At 38.2% G+C, this 23,540-nt stretch overlaps 1 protein-coding gene across 1 annotated transcript in view; it reads left to right on the plus strand.

The window, feature by feature from the left end:
* LOC123521004 (mucin-5AC-like) overlaps window positions 1–22,784 on the plus strand; it is a 77,330-nt gene extending 54,546 nt beyond the window's left edge. Inside the window, exons 5-6 of the mRNA XM_045284328.1 lie at window positions 14,451–14,489; window positions 22,765–22,784. Coding sequence (XP_045140263.1) covers window positions 14,451–14,489; window positions 22,765–22,784 — 59 coding nt within the window. The remainder of the gene's footprint in view (window positions 1–14,450; window positions 14,490–22,764) is intronic.
* Window positions 22,785–23,540: the final 756 nt, after the last annotated feature.

Genomic DNA, 23,540 nt, shown 5'->3' on the forward strand with positions numbered 1-23,540 from the left:
ATGTTAAATAGAGATGACTTTCATATAAAAATCAAACCTTAAGTTGCCATGTTGAAATATTGAGGGAACAATATTGAAAGATGCAGGAAGCAGCAAAAGAGGATGGAGAGAACAGAGAGAGTCACTATACTTAAAAGAACTAGCTGATATCCCACCATTTCAGGAAGCAGCACTGGAGCAAGAACCAATAATACTGAAGGAAGAAGCTCAAACTGCACGGAGCATGAGCCAAAAACAAGCCTCCAGGAATGGATGAATTGGTCCAGGAGTGGACCAATTGAAATGTTCAAAGCAGCTGTGAAGCACTGGAAGCACTCACTCATCTATGTCAAGAAATTTGGAATACAGCTACTTGGACAGCTTACTGCAAAAGATTCATATTTCTAGTTATTCCCAAGAAAAATTACCTGGCAGGATGTTCAAATTATAGAACCATATCATTAATACCACATGCAACTAAAATTTTTTGAATATCATCCAACAATGGTTCAGTAGTATGTTGACAGGTTGCTGCCAGTGATTTAGGCCTGATTCAGAAGAGGGCATGGAACAAGATATATCATTGGTGATGTCACATGGGTCTTGACTCAAAGCAGAAAATATTTACTGTGTTGTACTGACTATGCTAAGGCATTTGACCATAACAAACTATGGATAGCCTTGAGAACAATGGGAATCCCGGATCACTACATTATGCTCATGGGGAACCTGCACATGGGTCAAGAGGCACTGGTGCAAACAGGAAAGGGCATACTGCATGTGTTCAGGGTAGAACTGCCCCTCCGGATTTCCAATGCTGTAACTCTTGATAAGAATAGAAAGCCTCGACTTTCTCTTGTGGAGTGACTGGTGGTTTTGAACTGCTGACCTTGTGGTTAGGAGCATAACTCATAACCCACTGCAACATCAGAGCTCCATCATAGAATAGAAACTATAAAAAGTAAAACCACAAAGAGAAGAAACATTGGGAAAATCTAACAAAAATTAGAAAATTCTGTGATAATGTCAGGGCCCCAACATATGTGTGTTTGATTTCCCAGAAGTGGCCAAGAAGGCCCTTTCAAAATGCCATGTAAGAAATATTTTCTAAATTTGATAGAAATAGATAGAAAGAGCTTCATGGTGACCAAGCTGAATAAATAGAAAGAACACTACATATGACACATCATAACCAAATCACAAAAACCAGACACAAAGGGAACACACTAAAAGAAACTACTGGAAAACAATGGACATAATACTAGAGAGGAACAAAGGTAAGAGGGACAGCAGCTTTACGAACAAGGTGAGCCAGAAGACAGTAGAGCAAGTCCCAACAGTAGTAAACAAGAAGTCACCCTACAAGTCCATACAGCATTGTTAAGATATCCAAGGCTGAAACAATGATGACCAAGGAAAGAAACATGTAATAACAGAAATATGAATCTAAATAATAAAATGAAATGAAAATCACTAGGAATGGTAAATACATGTGTAAATCATTTGTTTCTCATTTTAACTGTCTTCAAAATATAATTGATTACTTATAGAAATAACAAAAATATATCTGAAGATTGAAAATATATGTAGAATAAAAAGAATAACAATACCATTAAGAACATGAGTGAAGGGGGAGAATATAAGGTTGTAAGAGATTTATCCTATCTATGAAATAGTACAACAGAATTTGAAAATAGATAGTGAGAAGCTAAATATATTCCTTTTAAACCCTAGTGAGAACTTAAAGTACTTACAGATGAATATTAAAACTATACCTTCTGTAAGGATTCTACCTCAACATAAAGAAAATAAAAATCCTCAATGCTGGACCAATAAACAACATAATAATAAACAGGGAAAATATTGAAGTTGTTAAGGATTTTATTTTAGTTGGATATACAATCAACACCCATAGAAAGAGCAATCAGGAAATTAAATGACATATTGCATTAGGCAGATCTGCAAAGGAGCCCTTTTATGTGTTAAAAGGCTGACATTGAGACGATTAAGGGATGGCATTTTCAAAGCCACGGCATTTTCTGATGCCTCGTATACGTATGAAGGCTGGGCAGGAAATATGGAAGGCTAAAGAACTGATGCATTGGGAGTATTTTATTGGCAAAAGTATTGAAAGTACTATAGACTGCCGGAACAACAACAAACAATCTGTATAGGAAAAATAAGGCTAGAATTCTCCTTAGAAGTGAGAATGGCTAGATACCATCTCAGGTACCTTGGACATGTTATAAGGAGGAACCAGGCCATGTAAAAGAATATCATGCGTGTGCCTTTGTGTTTTGTAGCCAAGTTCTAGAGTACCTGTGTATGAAGATTTTACTACCAAACTCAAGGTCTTATTCACACACTTTTGCTTTCTCTTACATGTAGTTTATTGTGTACCACTAACCTCTATTTCTAATCATATAGTGATACAAATCTCTTCACAGGAACTACATTTATTTATAATTATATTCCTAGAGGTTACATTCCTAAACTATCACTTTGGATATATTTAGGTGTTCTCTGCCTTTTTAAGGTGTCAGAGATAAGCTGAGGTTTTTGTTTGTTTAACAACGTTTTGTATATTTCTGTAAATGTTTTCCATGTGTAATACTTTATATGGCAAAGTGTTACCTCTTGTTTTATTGGAATGAAAAATGTTATCTTTAAAAAAGAAAATAATATCATGCTTGGTAGAGAGAAATATAAGATTGCAAAAGTTTTATCCTATTTATGAAATAGTACTACAAAACTTGAAAATAGATGTGAGAAGCTAAATATATTTTATCAGTAAAAACAAGATGGATCTGTTCAGTGGCTGCAGCAATGGATTTAAAACACAACTGTGAGGCTAGCCCAAGAGCGGGCCGTGTTTCCTCCTGTCCTACCCGAGTCAGACCCCACTGACAGCACTGACAACAGCAACAATACAACCACCACTAAGAAAAGAAAACACTGTAAAGAAGGGCATCTAATAAGGCAACTGGGAGAATCAGAAAAATAATTATCTGAAAGAAGGCCATAAAAGAAATTATAAAACAGAAAACAGGACAAGTCAGAGAAATGTGTATCAAGAAGGTATACCAAAAATCAAACTCACCCACTACCACCCAGTCGAAGCCTACTCCCAGTGAGCCTGGAGGGGAGGGTAGAACTGATGTTGTGAGTTTTTGAGACTGTAGCTTTTTATGGGACTAGAAAACCCGGTCTTTATCCACTGGAACAGGTGGTGTTTGGGGGCTGGTAGTTTCAAAACCACCAGGGCTCTATCTCAAGGTGGTGTGTTTAGACCTAATTATACTGACAATCAAGAGCACTGGCGATTGAGCACTAGGATGCTAATTGCAAAGGTATGTTGTTTGAATCTACCAACTGCAGTGAAGCAGTGTGATTCCATAAAGATGTACAGTCTAGAAACATCATAGGGTGCTTCCATTCTGTCCTAGATGGTTGATATGAGTTGCAATTGACCAGAAAGCACCAATTCTTATCATTATACCTAATAAAATGCTTCAAATGTTCCAATTATAAGGACAGAAATTATCAAATTAGATAAAATGCGTGACCCAAAAAATATGTGTGATATATGCAATATCCAAAAATACCACTTCAAATATGGTATCGAATAATTAAAATAAAAGAATAATAAAATAGGAAAGGGATTTTTGCTGAATGAATTGAATGAAGCTATATATTTTTTACCAATCCAAAAAGATTTCACCCCCAAAAAATCTTATTAAGGATAATAAAAATCATTTCAACTCTGAGCTTTCACCCTTAATTATAAGACACTGAAGTGTCTAAATAGTATTTTATAAAAAGATTTAAGTTGTGACACCTCTGGTAGCAAGTATCAAATAATCTTCCTTAAGATTTTTCCTCCAGAAAAGAACAATATTTGCTTAGCAAAAGAGGATATTGGCTTTTATGTTTAGATTCGTGAAAATAGAAGGCTCACGGTGTCCCAATATATCTTATATAAGTTTTCTATTCTTCCTAATCAGATGGCGAAAATGTGTCATATACTCATGTTAAAGAGGCAAGGTTGTTTTTTTTATCTTATGTCCTCGACTGATACCAGAACACCTCCTAATTATTTTCTGTTTGTGACTGTTGAATTTTTATCATACTGCCTCTCAAGCTAAGAAGCAGTGTATATGGTGAAACAAAATTTTAATATCTTTAATCATTCCATTTAAAACCCAAGGAAGCGGTGATTGTTGCTGTGGGGTGGGTTTGGACTCATAGTGACCCTAAGCACACCAAGAGGAACTGCTGCCTGGTATCGCGACCTGTTCACACTGGTAAGGCTGAGCCTCTCGTCGAAGTCAGTGTCGACCCTGCCTCAGCGAGGGTCTTCTTTTTGGATGCCCCTTTGGACCTGACATAATTTCCTTTCCCAGGGACTGATCCCTTCCGATAAAATACCCAAAGGACATGAGATGAATCTCACAATTCCGGTTGTACTTCTCTCCCTTACTTATTGTCCAGCTGTCATCTGTAGATGATGCCATTGCAAACGTCATGGCTTGCATCGTGTGCATCTTAGTCCTCAAAGTGGCTTCTGAGCTTTGTCACACGTTAAGTACCTGCTATGCAGCAGACTTGTCCGCTGCAATATGTCCTTTAATTTTCTGACTGCTACATCCACCAGCATTGCTTGTGGATTCCAAGTGAAATGAAATCCCTAACAACTTCAATCTTTCCTCCATTGATTGCGGTGCTGTTCATTGGTCCACTTGTGAGGGCTTTTGTCTTCTTTACCTGACATGTAATTCACACCGAGAACTGTAGTCTTTGATCTTCACGTGACTCTCGTCTTTTTATTAGGAAGTAATGGTGTGTCATCACTGTATTGCAGTTTGTTAATTAGCTTTCTTCACTTTCTGACACCATGTTCTTCAAATACTCAAGCTTCTGGGATTGTTTATTTGGCATCCAGATTGAATAAGTGGATTTTTTGAAATATTTAATGTTACCATGGTACCAAATTTAACACACTTAATTTCCTAACCTTAAGAAACTTATAATCTATCTGAGTAATGCCAGATATTTACAAAGGTCGAATATCACCAACATCAAATTTTTCTAGAAATGACCACTGAGACTGGAAATCAGAAAATGACCATGTCATCATTTTGAATGACTACCAATTGTATTCTAAAAGGGGTTTTAAGAGGGAATATTGAATTCAAATGTGCTCTACTAAACCAACAAAAATTCTTTACTTTCAATGACTCTATTTGGCAATTAATTAGCATGATGTAATAACTGCTTTATGAAGTCTTCATAAATAAAAGTATTTTCAGTAATGTGATTCACCCATATTCTGAAAGCCAGAAATCACCGGAGTGTTTTTTTCAAATATACTAACCACAGTGGCCCTCACTTTAACATTTGTGTCTTAACTATGTGGATATGCTCTTAAAAAAGCTGAATGAACGTGTGGGCCTTTCAGCTTCCTCCATTCACAAAACAATGGCAATAAGAACCACCATTCTTCATACCCCAGTGGAAAAAGTGGTTCTTTTTGGCCTAAGAAAGCTATTTTGTAACTCCTTTACTCTACAGTGAAAGGAATCACATAAATATGCCCTGGTTGAGAAAAGGTAGGTCCTTCATTAACTTTCAGTGACTAGATCCCATCACACACGAATTTCTCACACTTTATATTCAGAACGATCTTATTAAGCACTCAGGGCTGATTCAAAGGAATGATCAATCACAGGAGTTCTGCTTTACAAGGTATAAACTATGGAGGATTTGGAGCAAAAATGAATTCCAATGTAAATCTTCCTTTTTTTCTTCTCCTTCCTGAGTTATGTATTTCAGCTACCATGACTTGAAAATTTTAAATCATCTATGACCCTCTTTTTATCATTTCCTGTGTACATATTAACCAAAGATAAAACAGAAAAGAAAAATAGAAAACAATGAAAAAAAATAGATTCTTTCCTTGTTGGTAATGGAAACACCCAAATACCTCTAACTAGATGTGAACCCAGGCTTACTGTAAACTGTTCAAGTTTGCTATGTAGGAGAGATATTGCTCTTTCTCCCTCAGTGAACTCTGACTTAGATAAGCAAAGAATGCAAAATAAGATTATAGGTAAATGGTAAATTGAGATGGGCGCAATATCAATATATAGCGTTAATAAGGCACATACTTAGAAAGCTTTTAAAGGATGTGCCAAGCCAAAACGTTTGCTGCTGCAGTATATACAGTATTACAAACATGAAATTTGAAAAGTGTGCTGCTGTTAATTTTACATGCATAACATTTATAACTAGACTGTAGGCTGTTAAACCAATTGCTGTCAACTCAGACTTCTAGTGACCCCATATATATGTCAGACGGGAACTCTGCGTCATAGAGTTTTCATATACAATTTAAAAAATTAAGATCACCAGGCCCTACAGAGCCCACTACCCAGCCTGTCCTATCGGGGAATGCTCCAGGTCCAAGTTTAGGCAAGTGTTTGAAAGTAACCCAGACTATTTTCCCTCTTTCTCAATAGTGTCCTAATTTAAGGTAGATTTCTTTTTATATGAGGAGCATAGAGAATTGTATAATAGTCAAAAAGCCATTTCAGAAATATTATCAACAGACTGTTAGAATGGTATCAAAGACTTAGCTCTTCAAGGAGCTCAGTCTTCTTAAGATAAAAAGTTGGGCACGCCAATCAAGCCAACAGAATGTTGGCTTATCACTTATGAATAACGATTCTGAAATCAAGTTACTTAGTTTTCAATCATAGTACCACCATTTATTTGTAGCCCTCACAGATAATATATTTTGAGCTTCCCACTTCAAAATAAACCCATGGCCATGGAGTTGATCTTGCCTCAGAACAAGCCTGTAAGCAGGAGGAGAACTGCTCTATGGAGCTCCCAAGGCTACAAATTGCCACAGGAAGAGTCTCAGTTTGTTTCCCTCTAGGAGTTGATGGATTTGAGCAATGACCATGTGGTTAGCAGCCCAAGGCTTTAGCCACTATGCCACCTAGACTTACTGCAATGTTGGGCAAATAAACACTTAATATATTTTTTCTATTGTTTTATTAACAAAAATCCTTACTGAAAAACCCCAAAAACAAGTACAATGGGGTATTTAATCCTAGCAAGTAGTCATTAAATCACAACTGGTCTCTTTCTGCCTGCAACACAGGAGCAACACAGGAAGAAAGAATGTCAGGAAGAAAGAATACTGCAAATCTCACTGCCATTGAGTCAATCCCACTCAGAGTGACCCCATAGGACAGAGTAGAACTGTCCCTTTTGGAATCTGAGGCTGTAAATCTTTACGGGAACAGAAAGCCTGGTCTTTCTTCTATGGAGTGCCTGGTGGGTCAGGACTGCTGGCTTGGTGGCTAGTAGCCCAAGGCATAACCCACTATGTCACCAGGGCTGCTCATGTCACAAAGAGAGGAGGAAAACAGAATATGTGGCAAACTGGCTCCAGGAATGTGTGCCTCCTTTGCCTTGAGTCCAGAGTAACTTGGTGATACCCAGGTGCCAGTTTCCAAAGTTTTGACCAGATTGCACAGTAGAATTTTGGTCAAAAAGGAGTATAAAATGTAGAGTGGAATTTAAAGTTCTCATAGGATCTAGATTTTCTAGAAACATTAAGGCTAGATGAATCCTTGAAACTATCAACTATCGCACTGAAAAATAAGATTTAAATCTTAAAGCCAAAAATTTCCCTGCTGTCTTCTTCACAACCAAACAAATGACAAAAAAAACCATTGACATCTAGACAATATCAACTCATAAGGACCCTGTTGGACAAAGTAGAACTTCCCCACGGGGTTTCCAAGGCTGTCATGGTTGTGGGATCCGACTTCTCATGTCTCTCTCACAGAGCTACTGGTGTTTGTGAATCGCTGACCTTTCAGCTTTGTGCTCAGTCACAGCGTCACCTCTCAAGGCCATTGATTCTACTACAGAGCGACCCACCAAGGATCCTTAAATTCAAAATTAAGGAAGAATGTCAACCTTGAACATTATGTTCCTTTGAAGGGTTTTCTATATCAGATAAAATCAATCCACTTAATCACTGGGACAGAAAGGTTGGAGGGCAGTGACTTCATGTAAATATTAGAGGAACATGTTAGCAAGCGGAAGGTGACCGGGCCTGCATGACATGAAGAATGTAATCAGTATCTCTGAATTGTATGTGGAGAAATTATTGAATTGGTATATGGACTGCTATGTATATTTTCAACAAGAATATCATCAAATAAATTAGATTTTTAAAAATAGGCAACACTGGTAATTTTATTACCTGTTACACAAATAAGGAAATAGATTCATGAAAGCTAAATGTTTTGACCTGGGCTAAGTTAAAAAGATGAAATTCCAACTCAATTTTTGTAGTCCTCAAAGCCATAGAAACAAAGCAAAACTCAATGCCATTGAGTCATTTCTGACTCTTGGCGACTGTATAGGTCAGGATAGAACCGCCCCGGTGGGTTTCCTAGACAGTAACTCTTTACTGGAGTAGAAAGCACCACCTTTCCCCAGAAGAGTGCCTGGTGCTTTTGAACTTCTTACCTTGCTGATCACAGCCCAACCCTTAACCATGGCGCAACTCTGCATTATACCACACTGGTTCTCAGTACAATTATTTCACACAAAGTACCTAAGGGAATTTTAATAATAACTTCTAATTGCCTTTGCCATAATCTCTGCATGTAGATATTTAGGAACTATTAGATAAATAATACAAGGTACTAACAGCTAATTGACTCCCTAGTTAGCTGACTAAATATAAGACTGGGATTCTAACGGGGTGGTTCTTTGTATCTTACTATGTTAGATTTACTTTTGATTCTGTGGGTTAATAATTGTTTCCTAGCTGTATGAGCCATTATTTCTGTCTCCCCCCCTTTCCTTCCTTCCTTCCAATGCTATTCAAATGGCTCACATTGGTGAAGGGGCTTTATAAGATTTTACCTTCATGTTTCCTGAACCCTCATGAATGCTGCCAGATATGTCCCATCTGTACTTTGGTGGTTTTTTTTAGAATTGTTTTTCATTAAGCTGATGTACTTTTTGTTACTAAATTTGTTTTAAAGGAAATCACTGTAACCAAAAAAGTAGGGGGTGTTGGAAGAAAACAAAACTCAGGTCCACTGGCATAAATAAACGATAGCTATAAAAATCATTATGGCAGTAGTGATACCAGGAGGGTAGGGGGAAGGTGGAGAAAGAAGGGGAGGAAGAGGGATCCGATTGCAATGATTGACACATAGCTCCCCCTCCCCACACACACACACCATAGGGGACAGACAAACAACAGAAACCATGGAAGAAGGAAGACAGCAGTTAGTATAAAATATGAAAATAATAATAATTTATCACTAATCAAGGGGTCATAAGGGTGGAAAGTGGGAGGGAGAGATAAAAGAGGAACTGATTCCAAGAGCTCAAATAGAAAGTAAATGTTTAGAAAATAATGATGGTAATATACACAAATGTGCTTGATACAATTGATATATGGATTGTTATGAGTTGCAAGAGCCCAAAATAAAATCATCTTTCAATTAAAAAATCATGATAATGAAAAAATGAAATTCTAGGTAATTTACCATAGACTTCTTGTTTTGTTTTCTAAACCAAGACTAGAAATTATGAGATATTAATGGCGTATTTACATCAAATTGAAATGTTTAAGTTTCCACTTTGAAATAATAAAATCAACTGAAAGTTGAAAAGAAATAGCTCTTATTATTTAGTTATTACATCTTATTTGTAATAACTTATTTAGTTATTACATCTTATTTCATGTCCCTCTCCACTATCCCTATAGCTATTGTAATGCAGTCCTATGAGCTCAACTGTTAACCTGAAGGTCCGCAGTTGAGCTTTGGAAAGCATTGATTTATTTGTTTCCAGGCTCATTGTTTATTCTTATTAATGCATCACTTATTAGTGTTATTTAAGTAGGAAATGAATCCTGACTTCTCTTGTATACGATTGAATTAATTGGTCTCATTCCTTATGGTAAGAAGGGAGAGAAACCCTCAGGCTATAAGGTTTATTCACAAGTCATGGATTAGTCAAACCAGAAATTCTGTCATCTACAACCACTCAATCAACATCATGTATAGGGGAACAAGAAGGGAAGCTAAAACTGGTCATAATAAATTCATATCAAGTAAATTGTTAATTATATATGGGAGTGGCTGTATACTTACTCCTGAATCTGAATTGTTCATATTCTCTCTGTAAGTGTCTTTTGTTACCTTGAAACAAAATGTGATTACTTAACAAAGTTCTTACTTATTTCTGTTTTAAGTTGTCTGTTTGAAAGCAGTATGTTGGAGCGCTATTTAACTTTAGATTAACGTGCCCGGCATTTTTAAGTTCATTTGCATTTCATAAGACTTTAATTTCATATTACAGACTGAAACTCAAAAGACACTAAGTTTTCAATCACCCTGTCGAAGGTTTTGGTCTTTATTAATACTATGCATACATATATAGTAGTAGTTTTGAGTTAGGCTGCTGAGTAGAGGCCAGTGATTTAAAACCACTGTCCGTTCTGGGGGAAGACAGTCTTTCTACTCCTGCAGTAGTTACAAGCTCTGAAACACACAGAGGCAGTTCAAGCATGTCTCGTAGGGTTGCTATGTGTCGGCTTCTACTCAATGGTCATGAGTTTGGTTTGAGTTGGAATATATATATTTATGTAAATGTTGCTTTTGCCCTACAATTGGGAAGATGTTTTTATTTTGAAATAAAATCATTTTCTATGGTGCGTCACTTTCCAAATTGGATTGAGCTCTGTAGGTACAATAGTTTAATAGAGACTATTGTATGGATTATAGCTAAAGTTATGGAAAGCAATGCAAAGTGTAGACATTTGTAGTTATTCAAAGTTTTAAATGACCACATGTATGAGGCACATGTATTGAGAACAAATAATCTGTGACCTTTATAGAAGGAGAGGAAATAATAAACCGGTATATAATAAAATGAATGTAGTGCATTCTGGTAATATAGCTTCAAATATGTATGTATATATATTCCACTCATGATTAAATAATTGATATTTCTGAATTTTGTTACCAGAATTACAATATATTCATTTATATATTGAAAATCTGAACTTTATTGGACAATCATCACAAGAATTTTTGAATTATTGTAACTTAACCCTTAAGGTGGAATTATTTGTCTTTTATATTTTATGTAATGCTAAAATTCATATGCATTTCAAAGGCTGAAAAAAAATCATTGAAATAAAAGATAGAATGTTTGTTTAATTATTATTTTTCTCCTATCAAGTATGTCAACAAGAAATGTTCTGATCTAATAATAAAAGGAGGGGTGGGTGTTTTCCCCCTTTGTATTTTAATCTGTTATCAGCTGGTATTTTAACTTAATTTTCTGCATAAACTTTATGTGCTGTTTAAATTATTTTAGCTAGTAATCAATAAGCCCATGTCATCGAGGCAATTTTGATCCATGATAATCCTGTAGAGCATTCCCAGTGCTATAATCTTTATGGGAGCATTCCCAGTGCTGTAAATGTTTACAGGAGCCTCATCTCTATGCCTCAGAGAGGCTGGTGAGTTTAACTCAGTGCCAGGACGCCTCTACAATGGTAGCATGTTCAATTGCATGTGCTTTCCATTCCTGGCAATTTACTAGAAGGAAAACTCACCTATTTTAATAAAAGAAGATGGACTTGAATCCAACAGACCTAAATTATACAAGGTGGTACCCCCCCCCAAAAACAAAAAAAAACAACAAAAACAAAACAGAATTGCACTGGGCAGAGCAGAGCTTTAGTAGTATGAATTTTACCTGCTACGTGAGCATCAAGCAACTTGATTGAGTTAGTGCATCAGTGGCGTTGCCTTGGAAGGTTCTCTCTAGTCACAGTGAATGTTTTCATAAAAGCAGTTTCCCTTGAACCTCGTTTTTTTGTGATGGTTGATTTAAAAGAACAGCACGCAGCTGTGAAATTTTATTTTCTGCTCAGGAAAAATGCCACAGAAACTGTTGTAATGTGGAATACAGCTTACAAGGACAGCGCTATGGGAAAAAAATCAAGTGTATGAGTGGTTTTCTCATTTCAAAAAAGGTGAGATGTCAGTGTTGACAAACCTCATTCTGGACAGCCATCAACTTCCAAACCAGCGAAAATGTCAATGTGTAATGTATTTGGAATTCATTCCACCAGATCAGACTATTAATCAAGCTTTTTATTTAGAGGTTCTGAAAAGATTGTATAACAGTGTGTAACAAAAAGGCCTGATTTGTGGCAGACAGGGGACTGCTTTTGCCATCATGACAATGCATCTGCTCATGCAGTCATCTCAGTGTGACAGTTTTGGACAAAAGCACAGCATGCTTCTCTTGCCCCACACACCTTACTCACCTGATGGTGCTCCTTGAAACTTATTTTTGCTTCCATGAATGAAGGATATGAAAGGATAGCGATTTGATAACATAGAAGAAGTGAAGAAAAAAAACGAAAACAGAGGTGCTGTCAGCCATCCAAACAGATGAGTTTTAAAAAAATCTTTCCAAGAATGGAATCACAGATTTGACAAATGTATTAAGTGTAATGGAGAGTACTTTGAATGTGATATTGTTGTTTTATCTAACTTAATATGTAAATACATAGTTTTGAGAAGAAAATTACCAGTATTTTGGGGGATAACCTCCTTGGAATCCTATTTCATTATTTTATTAAAGTAATTTCACTCTTTTAATTCATAATTGCATATATGTATAATGATAATAAATAATATACACTTTATATCATACAATAATATTTTAATATTTTATTAATAAATGCTATATAGGTTTGAGCATTAAGTGATGTTAAAAGTGATACCTATCACTCTTCAACCAAAAATGTTAAATCCTGTGTTCATGTTTCCTTAACAATTTAATCCACATAGGTAGAAATCATCTTTGGTTTGGTTTGTTTTTGTTTTTCTATTCTTGTTCATTTCTTATATTTTAACTGGAAACCTACTTGTTCTCGGTAGAAACCCTGCCCCTGTAGAGTTACATTTTGGCATAGTTGACAGTGTACAGGGCAGATAGTCTCATCCTTCTCCCACCAGGTTACTGGTGGTTTGAGTGGCTGGCCTTGCGGTTGACAGTCCAACTCTTATCCAATAGTACCACCAGGGAGTATTTAGGAAGTTGTTCCCTTCATCCACTCTCACTGCCATGAAGTAAATTCCGACTTACACCATCCCTATAGGACAGAGTCGAGCTGCCCCTGTGGTTTTCTAAGACTGTCGCCCTTTACAGGAGCAGAAAGCTCTCTTCCTCAGAGCAGGTGACAATTCTGAACAGCTGACATTGTGGTCAGTAACCCAACTTGTAAACCACTTTCTTTACCAGGGCTCCTTTGAAACAAAGTCTGTTGGGTGAGAACAAAGGGGAAAATTAAGTAATAGCACTGACTACATTGATGACACCATAAACTGATCTAAGAAGGTTGGAGAAGTGACAGATTTGAGAATACCAATCAAGAGTCCTGCTTTGGACATGTTTAATTTGAGACAGCCAAGTGGAGATTCCAAGAAAGGGAATTGTTTTTCTCTGCTTTTGTTTTCTCATTTATAATTGAGTTTCTTTTTACTTCAGAATTATTTTTGAGATTTTTTTCTTATGGTAAATCATTATCATCTTACTCAACGTTTCCTTGATTATAATTCTCTGAATTGATTTTCCGTACAGAAAGCTCTCTTGGGTTATGTATATTTTATAGGAATTTCCTAAGTGTAAGGAGAATTTGTCTAAATCAGGCAACTTCATCAGGACAGAGCTGCATCATGTTTCCATGGAACGGTAGGCTACGGAAGCCCCCTCCGTGCTGGGTCTGTTGTCCTCCTGTTAGCTTGAGGATTTCCTGATATAAGCTTGGGTAGATGTTGAAGATGGTAAGCTGTAGCCTATTTCCTGTGTGGTAATGAACTTTTATTTGGACACAGACATATGAATACCCATGCCTTCTTGTTTTCCGTGACTACTTTTCACACGAAAATGGCAACATGGAGTAGCTGCCTCAGGCCTTATGCCTCAGACCACAATGTCTAAAACATTTACTACTTAGCTGACAATCCTTCAGTAACCATGGTAGCACAGTGGTTGCTAAACAAAAAGTCAGCTGATCAAAAACCACTAGCTGCTCTGCAGGAGAAAGATGTCTGCCAGTTTCTCTAAAGATCTATCGCCATAGAAACCCGATGAAGCAGTTTTCCTTGGTCCTACTGGATCAGGATGAGTGGAGATAGACTCAAAAGCAGTGGGTTTGGGCCTGGTTATACTACCCTTTCAGTTTGTCTCCTTAAATCTTAAAGCGGCATGAATTTAGGTTTCGTCGGAAAATGAATCAGAAATGGCTAAGATCCACATCTTCAAATCACAGAATCAATTGTAAAACCATATCTGATATCGTTTCAACATTGTTTTTGTTTGTTTTCTTTTTCCTAAAGCTGAGAATCAGACTTCAATCAAAGCAACAGACACACTAGGTAAGTAAATGTTCTCTTCAATTTGTATCGTTATAGACAAAATTTCAAGTTGGATGAAGTAGTAGGTAAATCAATTTGATGAAAGGATAAAATAGTACAGAGAAAACCATACACCAAACATAATCTTTAGGAAACACACACACCCCAGGAGGCCATCCAAAAATACATCTGTCCAAGTGAGTGGATATTTGTCTGCAGCACAGACCGGTGGTTACGGACATTTTTCTATTGTCAGAGCAGTGTCTGTGAGTCTTCTTTGTCCTTCCTAACAGACCTTGACCCTCACAGTCATAAAATGATGTTATAATCAACCTCAAATGTTAGGGTATTTCTTGGGGGGATAAATATCTACTCACGGTTTTCTATTCCTTCGTTCTAAATGGAATGGAGTTTGGATAACGGAGCAGCAGGAGAAGAAGAATGCCACCCACCGGAAGATGGCAATGTTGAGTTTTCCGCTTTGTTCTGAAATCAAAATACATAGGTGATTGTTATCTTTCTCCATCCTACCTAGACGTTCTGGGACCCCCAGGAGTCAAGTTGTCAGTGTTAATATATCCAGCAGCTCCAGAAGCAATGACAGTCATAAAGGTTACAGTGTAGAAACCTGAATGGTGCAGTTCCACTCTGTCATGTATGGTCGCTGTTACAGCATCACTTGGTGGCACGTGATAGTGACATTCCACCTGGTGGTTAAATAAATTAATTATAAATCTCAAAAGTGCTCAATGCTGATCACATTTTGGTAGGTGCAAAATGAGAAAAATGGGAAATAAATCTAAAGGACCATGTAATTTAAAATCAAAATCAAAAAGAAAGCCAGGAAAACAATGCATGGCTCCAATAACAGTTCCACAGAAAGTATACCAAATAATCATGTTAGTGTATCTTCTACCTTTGAGCTCAAGGGATATAAAAGTGATTTTATCTTCCACAACATAATGTACCACCGTGAGTTATTTTTATCTTATTAACACTCTTTCACCCATCACTGTACATTTTAGTCTTATGATCATCTTCATAGTCCAGAAGTGAGCAGAACTTAGGGGGGAAAAAACAGAGTCCTTTTAAAGAGCTTTATTGTGTTTACATGTGTTAGAAGCCCTGGTGGCAGAGGGGTTATGCACTGGGCCTCGGCGGCCTTTCTACCCTGGCCTGTAGGGGATAGCGGTGAGTCCGAATCTACTCCATTGCAATGAGCTTCAGTTGGACTGTGTTTAAAGAATGCATTTAGGAAATGCCAACCTACAGGTGATTTTCAAACAGGATCATAAGCCTATTTAGACTTTTTAGTTACATAAGTTGCATAATTTTTAGTTACATAAGCTTGGTATCCTAAAACGGTGAGCTAAAGTGATTGGAATAATGGAAATGAAATCAATGAGACTGATTGTATAAGCCCCCCAAAAAAGGTAGTCTCTTGTTTTTTGCAAGCAAACATCATCTAAATGTCATCATTAAAACACTGATCCAAATTCACTCCAAAAAAATGAATTAGCACATGAATTTATAAGGGGATTATTTCTTGTCAGTTCAAAGTATTCAGTCAAATACATTTGTTAGCAAAGATGTCCAAATAATCAAATTTTTGAAATATTAACTCTATGATGATGGATCAGAAAAACTTAACTCACTGCCATCAAGGCAATGCTGACTCACAGTGACCTCTGGGTTTCTGGGACGGGAACTGTCCATGGGAGGAGGAAGCCGGGTCTCCTCCTGAGAAGCTGCTGGGGGTTTCCAAGTATAACCCCGAGGATCAGAGCCACTACACCCCAGGCCTCCTGGTCTTCAGAGTCATTAAAATATTTCTGTTTGGCTAACGCTCAGGTACAATACTAGCCCACTAGGAGTGTTGGGTTTCTGGGGTGGCTGACCTCTGTTCTTGCTGCTCAACACTGAAAGGATTCACAGGGCAGAAGCACTTTGGTAAATCCAAGTACGTTTCATGCAGGAAAGGGAAGTTTCAGGGATTACAGTCTCAGAAAGTACAGGCTATATCTCAGGACAGCGTGCAAGGCTGTGTAGCGAGAGCACCAGGCTTTGTGACTGAAGATGGCCACTTCAGGGGAGCACAAAAACTCACGTGGAAAATGGCTGCTCAGAGGAGTCCACAGAAGCAAAAGAGTGCCTGAGACAAAAAGGAAGAAAAGCTTGGGAGAGTGAGAGTGCAGTCCCTGAGAGGGCCCACGCACGCGCACACACACACACACACACACACACACACATCCTGCACTCTGTCCTGCAAGAGAGCATTTGAAAGAGTGAGCAGAGCCTGCCCTCAGTCTATGGCCCCGCTCCTGTCCCCAGTGGCTGGGGAGCGGATTTTCGAGTGTTGACTTATTGTAATGGCTGCGTTCAGGCACACCCATGTGACATCATATTGCTGATGCCTAGTGTTGTGTGCTCAGGTCGACCATCACCTGGGCCTAGGTGACTTGGGTCTAAGTATGCTCAGATTTGAATTTTCGCATTGGTGTCTACTATGTGCCTGTATTCTTTGCAACCCCTTTATTGTGACATGGCCAGCTAATTTTCTTTTAGGGGAGTTATTTGGTGGAGACAACTCCCTTTATCCCTTAATCTATCTACCTGCCAATAGGGCTGCCCTTTGATGAACATCAACTAATATATATATTTATTCTTTAAGTATATATAGTGTTTATATTTGATCTTTTTCCTACATTGTACATGTATCTTTGATTTTTTTTTTGGGGGGGGGGAACTTACCACTCATTTAAAAACTGTTATAATGGGGCTAGAAAATAATGATTTTTCATGTAGGATATTTTTAGGGGCTGAGACTAGAGAAAGCACTTGCATATAAAATGTGAATTACAAATAAATATAAGTAGATATATGATGATTATCATAAAATGAAGTTTAGTATAGCTGCATGGATATGATTCATTAAAGTTCAAAGTCATACCCACTCATGCCATCAAATATAGCAAAGGTAGTGTACAGTGAATAGTTATGTTTAATTATATCTAACAGGTTAGTCAATTTCTAAAGAATATGGGAAAGTTAAATTTAAGTTGTCCACTGTAATACATCTTATACAGGAGTCCTCAAACTATGGCCCACGGGCTACATGCAGCCCGCTGAGGACATTTATCCAGCCCGCGAGGTGTTTTTGCCCAGTTTGGTTTTTTACTTCAAAACAAGATATGTGCAGTGTGCATACGAATTTGTTCATAGTTTTTTTTTTAAACTATAGTCCTGCCCTCCAACAGGTCTGAAGGGCAGTGAACTGGCCCCCTCTTTAAAAAGTTTGAGGACCCCTGTAAGGCCTTAACTTTAGTGATTATCCACTGTCAAGTATATAGAATGATATATTCAAAGAAGTATAACTAACCAAGGCAATCAATAAATATTAATTCTGGCCCTGCAATGTTTCGCACTAGCTAAGAGTTCTGCAAAGAGAGCTCTGATGGCATAGTGGGTTACAGATTGACCTGCAAAGCCTGAGGTCAACTGTTTGAAACTCCCAAGTGCTCCACCAGAGACAAAATAAAGCCCTCTAACCCCGTGAAGAATTGTAGTCTCAGAAACCTACAGAGGCAACGAAACTCTGTCCAAAGCATTGCTTTGAGTTGGAATCAACTCGATGGCAATGAGTCTTGGGTTTTGTTTTGTTGGGTTTGCAGGAGGGGTTTTTTGTGTGGTTTTTTTTAATTATTTTATTGGGGGCTTATACAATTCTTATCACAATCCATACATCCATCCATTGTATCAAGCACATAAGTACATTTGTTGCCCTCATCATTCTGAAAACATTTGCCTTCTATTTTAGCCCTTAATATCAGCTGCTCATTTCCTCCTTCCCCCCCTCCCCCCTCCCTCATGAACCCTTCATAATTCATAATTTATTATAGTTTTGTCATAAGTTGCACTGTCAGACGTCTCCCCCCGCCCTCTTCTCTGCTGTCCCACCCCCAGGGAAGAGGCAATACTTAGATTCTTGTAATCAGTTCCTGCTTTCTACCCCACGTTCCCTCCACCCTCCAGGCCTCGCCCCGCTCACCACCGGTCCTGAAGGAGTCATCTATACTGGATTCCCTGTGTTTTCAGTTGCTGTCTGTACTAATGTACATCCTCTGGTCTAGCCAGATTTGTAAGGTAGAATTGGGATCATGATAGTGGGGGGGGAGCATTAAAGAATTAGAGGATAGTTATATGTTTCATCGTTGCTGCCCTGCACCGAGTTTTTTTGAAAGAGGTCAACAGCAAGGATTCCTGGCAGTGTAGCGTTAGGTGCCAGGCTGTTAACTGCTAAGCCAACAGTTCAACTTAGTATCAGGAGAGACGTGGTATCAGGAGAAACCAGTCCCTGAAAAAGGACCTCACGTTGGGTAAAGTAGAAGGGCGGTGAAAAAGAGAAAGACCCTCAACAAGACAGCTGGACACGGTGGCTGCAACAATGGCCTCAAACATTACAACAATTGTGAGGAAGCCACAGGGCCTGATTCGACACCCAACAACATCAACAAGGACTCCATCGCCTATCGGTCTGTTGTGCTGTGGTTCCCTGTGCGTTGCTGTGATGCCGAAAACTGTCACCAGAAGCAAACATGCCAGCAGAGTCAGTCATGGCCGCCGGGTTTCCGCTGAGCTTCCTGGGGAAAAAGACTGAGAAGAGGCTGGAGACCTAGCTCTGAAAATTAGCCAATGAAGACCATCCAGATCACAACAGACTAGTACCGGGAGATGAGCTCCCCAGGTAGGAAAGCACCAACAATCCCCAGTGGCCAAAGCAATGGGCTCAAACATACCAATGCCATGAAAATGCCACGGGTCAGGCATGTTTCAGTCTGTTGTGCAGGCAGCTGCAGTGAGTTGCAGCTTTGGTTATATTCAACAGCCACGAGAGACACTGGAACCTGCCATCAAGAGGTTACTAAGAGAGATTAGACATCATTATAAGTACGTATAATAACTCTTGAAGTTATGCAGGTATAAATTGATGTGTCACAGTTGTTTCTAATAACCTTATGTAAGAGGGAGAAATCTTTGTATTTTCTTTTATAAGGAGCCATATAGGTTGGGTGGGAGAAAGCTGTTTAAAGAAGATGAAGAAAGAATTCATGAAAGAAAAACCCTTCTGGCTGGCAGATCATTCTGCCTCGTTTTTCTTGCTCTGAGTTCAGAACTAATGAGGAGATAGAGCGGCACAATAAAAAGTAATGAAGGGATGTTTATTCCCTGGGGAGATTGTCATCATGTGGCCATTAGAACGCTTTTAAGCAAAGATTGAACTCACTCTTCTTTGGCCTTATCATTTGCCAACAGGCTGACAGAGCTAATAACATGTCCTTGAACAAACTCTTGATTTCTTTGATAAGAGGTCTCAGCCCTGAGGAAAGACAGACCAAATGTGCCTTAGTACATTCAGAAAGGAATAAACCATTTGCCTCTAATTTTCTAGAAAATACAGTATTCCCAGAGCCTTCAGTACAATTTGTGAACGATTTCCTTGCCATCATCTTCAGTTACCTTAATTGTGTTTCTGAGCCTGTGTTCCGGACAGCCCAACCACTGGCCTCTGGAAAGGACACTCAGCCCGACAGGGTGAATAGCTTTCTCAACATCCTATATATGCTTTCTGGTCTCTAAGAATTAAAAAAAGTTTAGCATCAGTCATTCTATATATGGAATAGAATGATTGTTTGTCTTGGGTCTCTAACGTTAGATGACATAATCTTGATATCAGTGTTCAGTTATAGCCAAACCTACAGCAAACCCTTGAGTTTATTCTTTGTAACTTGGGAATTGAGTTAAGAATTCCTGGTAGTGCAGTAAGTTAAGCCATGAACTATTAACCACAAAGTCCACTGTTCAGACGCACTAGCCACTCCATGGGAGAAAGAAGAGGCTGTTTACCCCATAAAGATTTATAGTCTCAGCAACCCGAAGGAGCAGCTTAGGACTCTGTACTACAGGGTCATTGTGAATCACAATCAACTTTATGACCAAGTATCCACTGCCATAAAGTTGATTCTGACTCATAGCAATGCTATACAGGGCTCCCACGGTGGTGTAAGTTTATGAGAGCAGACAACCTCATCTTTCTCCCACAGTTACTGGTGGGTTTGACCTTGTGGTTAGCACTGACCTTGTGCTTAACAACCCAACTCTCGAGTGACTTTAAAATCACTCGAGAGTAAAAGAATTCTCTATAGAATGGGAATCGGTCATGCGTGGAGGAGTGTTGGGGAGAGATGATGGTGACACCAACTCTAAGTCCATTCCCACTAAGGAAATTGTACTAATTATGGGTGTGGCTCAGGGGTTTCTCATGCAGTTCTGAGATCTACTAAGTCCAAGGTAGTCTGCAATTTACTGTGCCATTCTAGTGTACAATGAAATGTCAAATAAATAAAATAAAAGTCTGTGTCAACTGATGATCTGGCCAGAATTCCTTAAGAAGCCATACCTTTTCTATTATTTGACTAAGTCGGTGTGTTTCTTCGAATGAACTATTTAATATGATAGTTTATTTACTAGGAATGGTTTTCCCTAGCTCCTTGTATCTAGCTACAAGATCTACTTTGACCTGTTGAAGACCAAATGTATTCCATTTGTTTTGATGGATACAATGCCCATCAGGGTATAAATTGAAAATAAATTCCATTTGTTATGCCAAAAAGTAGTTCATCCCAACTGAAACATTGCAGCATCGGGAGCACGAAACATTGGGTAACAGAACAGGCTCAAGGGCCTGCGTTGAAATCTTGGCTTTGCTCCTCCTTGTCTAACTAAGCTTGAGCAAGTTACTAAGTCTCTGGGTATCATGTTTCTATATATAATGTAAATATTAATAGTATGGCAATTGAGTTACTATTTGAAACACACTTAGAACAATACCTGACATACAGTGTTCAAAAAGTTTGGAAATTAAATCTTAAAAAAATAATGTTATAGAGGGATTTCACTGGAGGCTTGTTACTACGTAGCTCCCATAAATGAATCTTGGGCTCCCACTCTCATCCACAGCCTTCTGCAGACCAGATTCTCACCATTTAGGTTTTGAAACGAATCCAGTGGTTCTCAACCTTCCTAAGGCCGGGACCCTTGATGTTGTGGTGACTCCCAACCATAAAATTATCTTTGTTGCTACTTCATAACTGTAATTCTGCTACTGTTATGAATTGTAATGTAAATATCTGATATGCAGGATGTATTAGGCGACCCCTGTGAAAGGGTCATTTGACCCCCAAAGGGGTCACCACCCACCAGTTGAGAACCACTGTACTAATCCCTCCTTGGACTTCAGATTATATGATTTACAATCCTTTGGTGACTAATGATGGTGTGTTTCTTCGGTGTGGACTTAATTGACATCTCACCTTGCTGGCTGCTTGTTTGGAGACAAGTCTTTAAGACCCAGATGCTATTTTATCTGATAGCTGGGCACCATCTAATTCCTTCACCACATTTTGCTATAGCGCCCATATCTCTGTGTTCCCTTCCTGAGGACGAGTATTGAGCAGGGCTATGATGTAAGAACTAATTATTCTTAAGTTGTAGCTAGGATATAGTGCAAATCCAAAATCCGTTCCTGGATCTTTTTATTTATTAATTATTAATTGGGAGTTAATACATATTGTACAATTACTTCCTTCCACAACCAATTTCCAAACATACTTTTTCTTCCCAGTCTCCTTGACATTATCCCTTTTTATCCCCCCGACCACCCTTGTACTCCCACCCCCGTTCCCCACAAAAACCCTTATTCTACTTTCTGTCCCTAATAGGTTCATCAATCCTGTGTATCAGTTACCAAAAAAACCCAGAAAAACATTTAACACAACTTCAAGAGGGTGATCCTCAATGACATAGCATCTCTGAGATATACCCTAATATGAACAAACAAAACAAAATAAAGGAATGTCTGCCACAGACTTGCTGGAATAATACAGACTTTAATACAGCATATAGGGTGCAAGACCATGTTTGTCAGCCTACCACCAGTTGAACAATCTTGAGACAGCTCCTTCTACTTCAGTGAACTCTCTCTATCCGCAATCAAGGGTGGGAGGAAAGGGGTTACCAATCAGAGTGCCTTGGAGAGATGAGTACAGAAGGTCAAAGGCAGATATCTGACTTGAACTGCTACAAGCTTGTCAGGATGCACGCTGGACCTGATCTGGTTTTCAACATTTTCTGTGTGTTTGTTTGTTTGTTTGTTTGTTCCTGTTAAGGTGTATTAGAGAGGTGATGTCATTGGAGGTCACCGTCTTGACATTGTGTTATATGTTTTTCTGTGTTTCAGTATATGAAACCCAGTACTGATGAAACCATAGGGACAGCAATTAGAATAAGGGTTTGGGGTTTTTTGGTTGGGGCAGGGCGGGGGGCTGTATTATGGGGATGGAGGAGGGAGAAATTGTCAAGGGGTCCAGAATGAAAAATAATGATTAGAAACTGACGGTGGTAGCAATTGTACAATTTTGGTTGATATGATATATGTATTATATGATAATATGATATATGATAAAAGTTTTTAGAAGACAGAGAAAATAATTTTAAAAATAATAATAATGTTATATCCATGTTGTACATACCTTATACTCACAGTCTCAGAGATACATAGAATAGGCCAAGTATGGCTTCTTACTGAAAATTCCCTCATTTTTTTGATCATATAATACAATTTATATTAAGGGAGGGAGAATAACTGTTGCAGTATGCTAAGAGAACATGTCATCTATATCATTGATTGTCATATGAGATGAGTCAACTGGTCATATGATATCATTGGCTGGTCAAATGACATAATTTTTAAAATGAGATTTTTTTTTTAAATCATATATGGCTAATGTCTTAGCCCCTCACTTACTGTTGGACATGGTAGTTTCTTTCTCTGAGTCTCAGTATGTTGTATCTTTAAAAAATAAGATTTAGAAAATTTTGTGTAAGAATTCATTGTATTAGCACATACAAAAAAGAAACTTTCATAGTGCCTCATTAACTGTTTTGTATGCTGCATGTAATAGCTGAAATTAATTAATTTTATTAGTACTATTCAAGTTACGGGGAGGCCTGGTA

The sequence above is a fragment of the Echinops telfairi genome, unplaced genomic scaffold, assembly GCF_000313985.2.
Source record: "Echinops telfairi isolate 266 unplaced genomic scaffold, ASM31398v2 ScPeMD7_7468;HRSCAF=8506_0, whole genome shotgun sequence".
Lineage (NCBI taxonomy): Eukaryota > Metazoa > Chordata > Mammalia > Afrosoricida > Tenrecidae > Echinops > Echinops telfairi.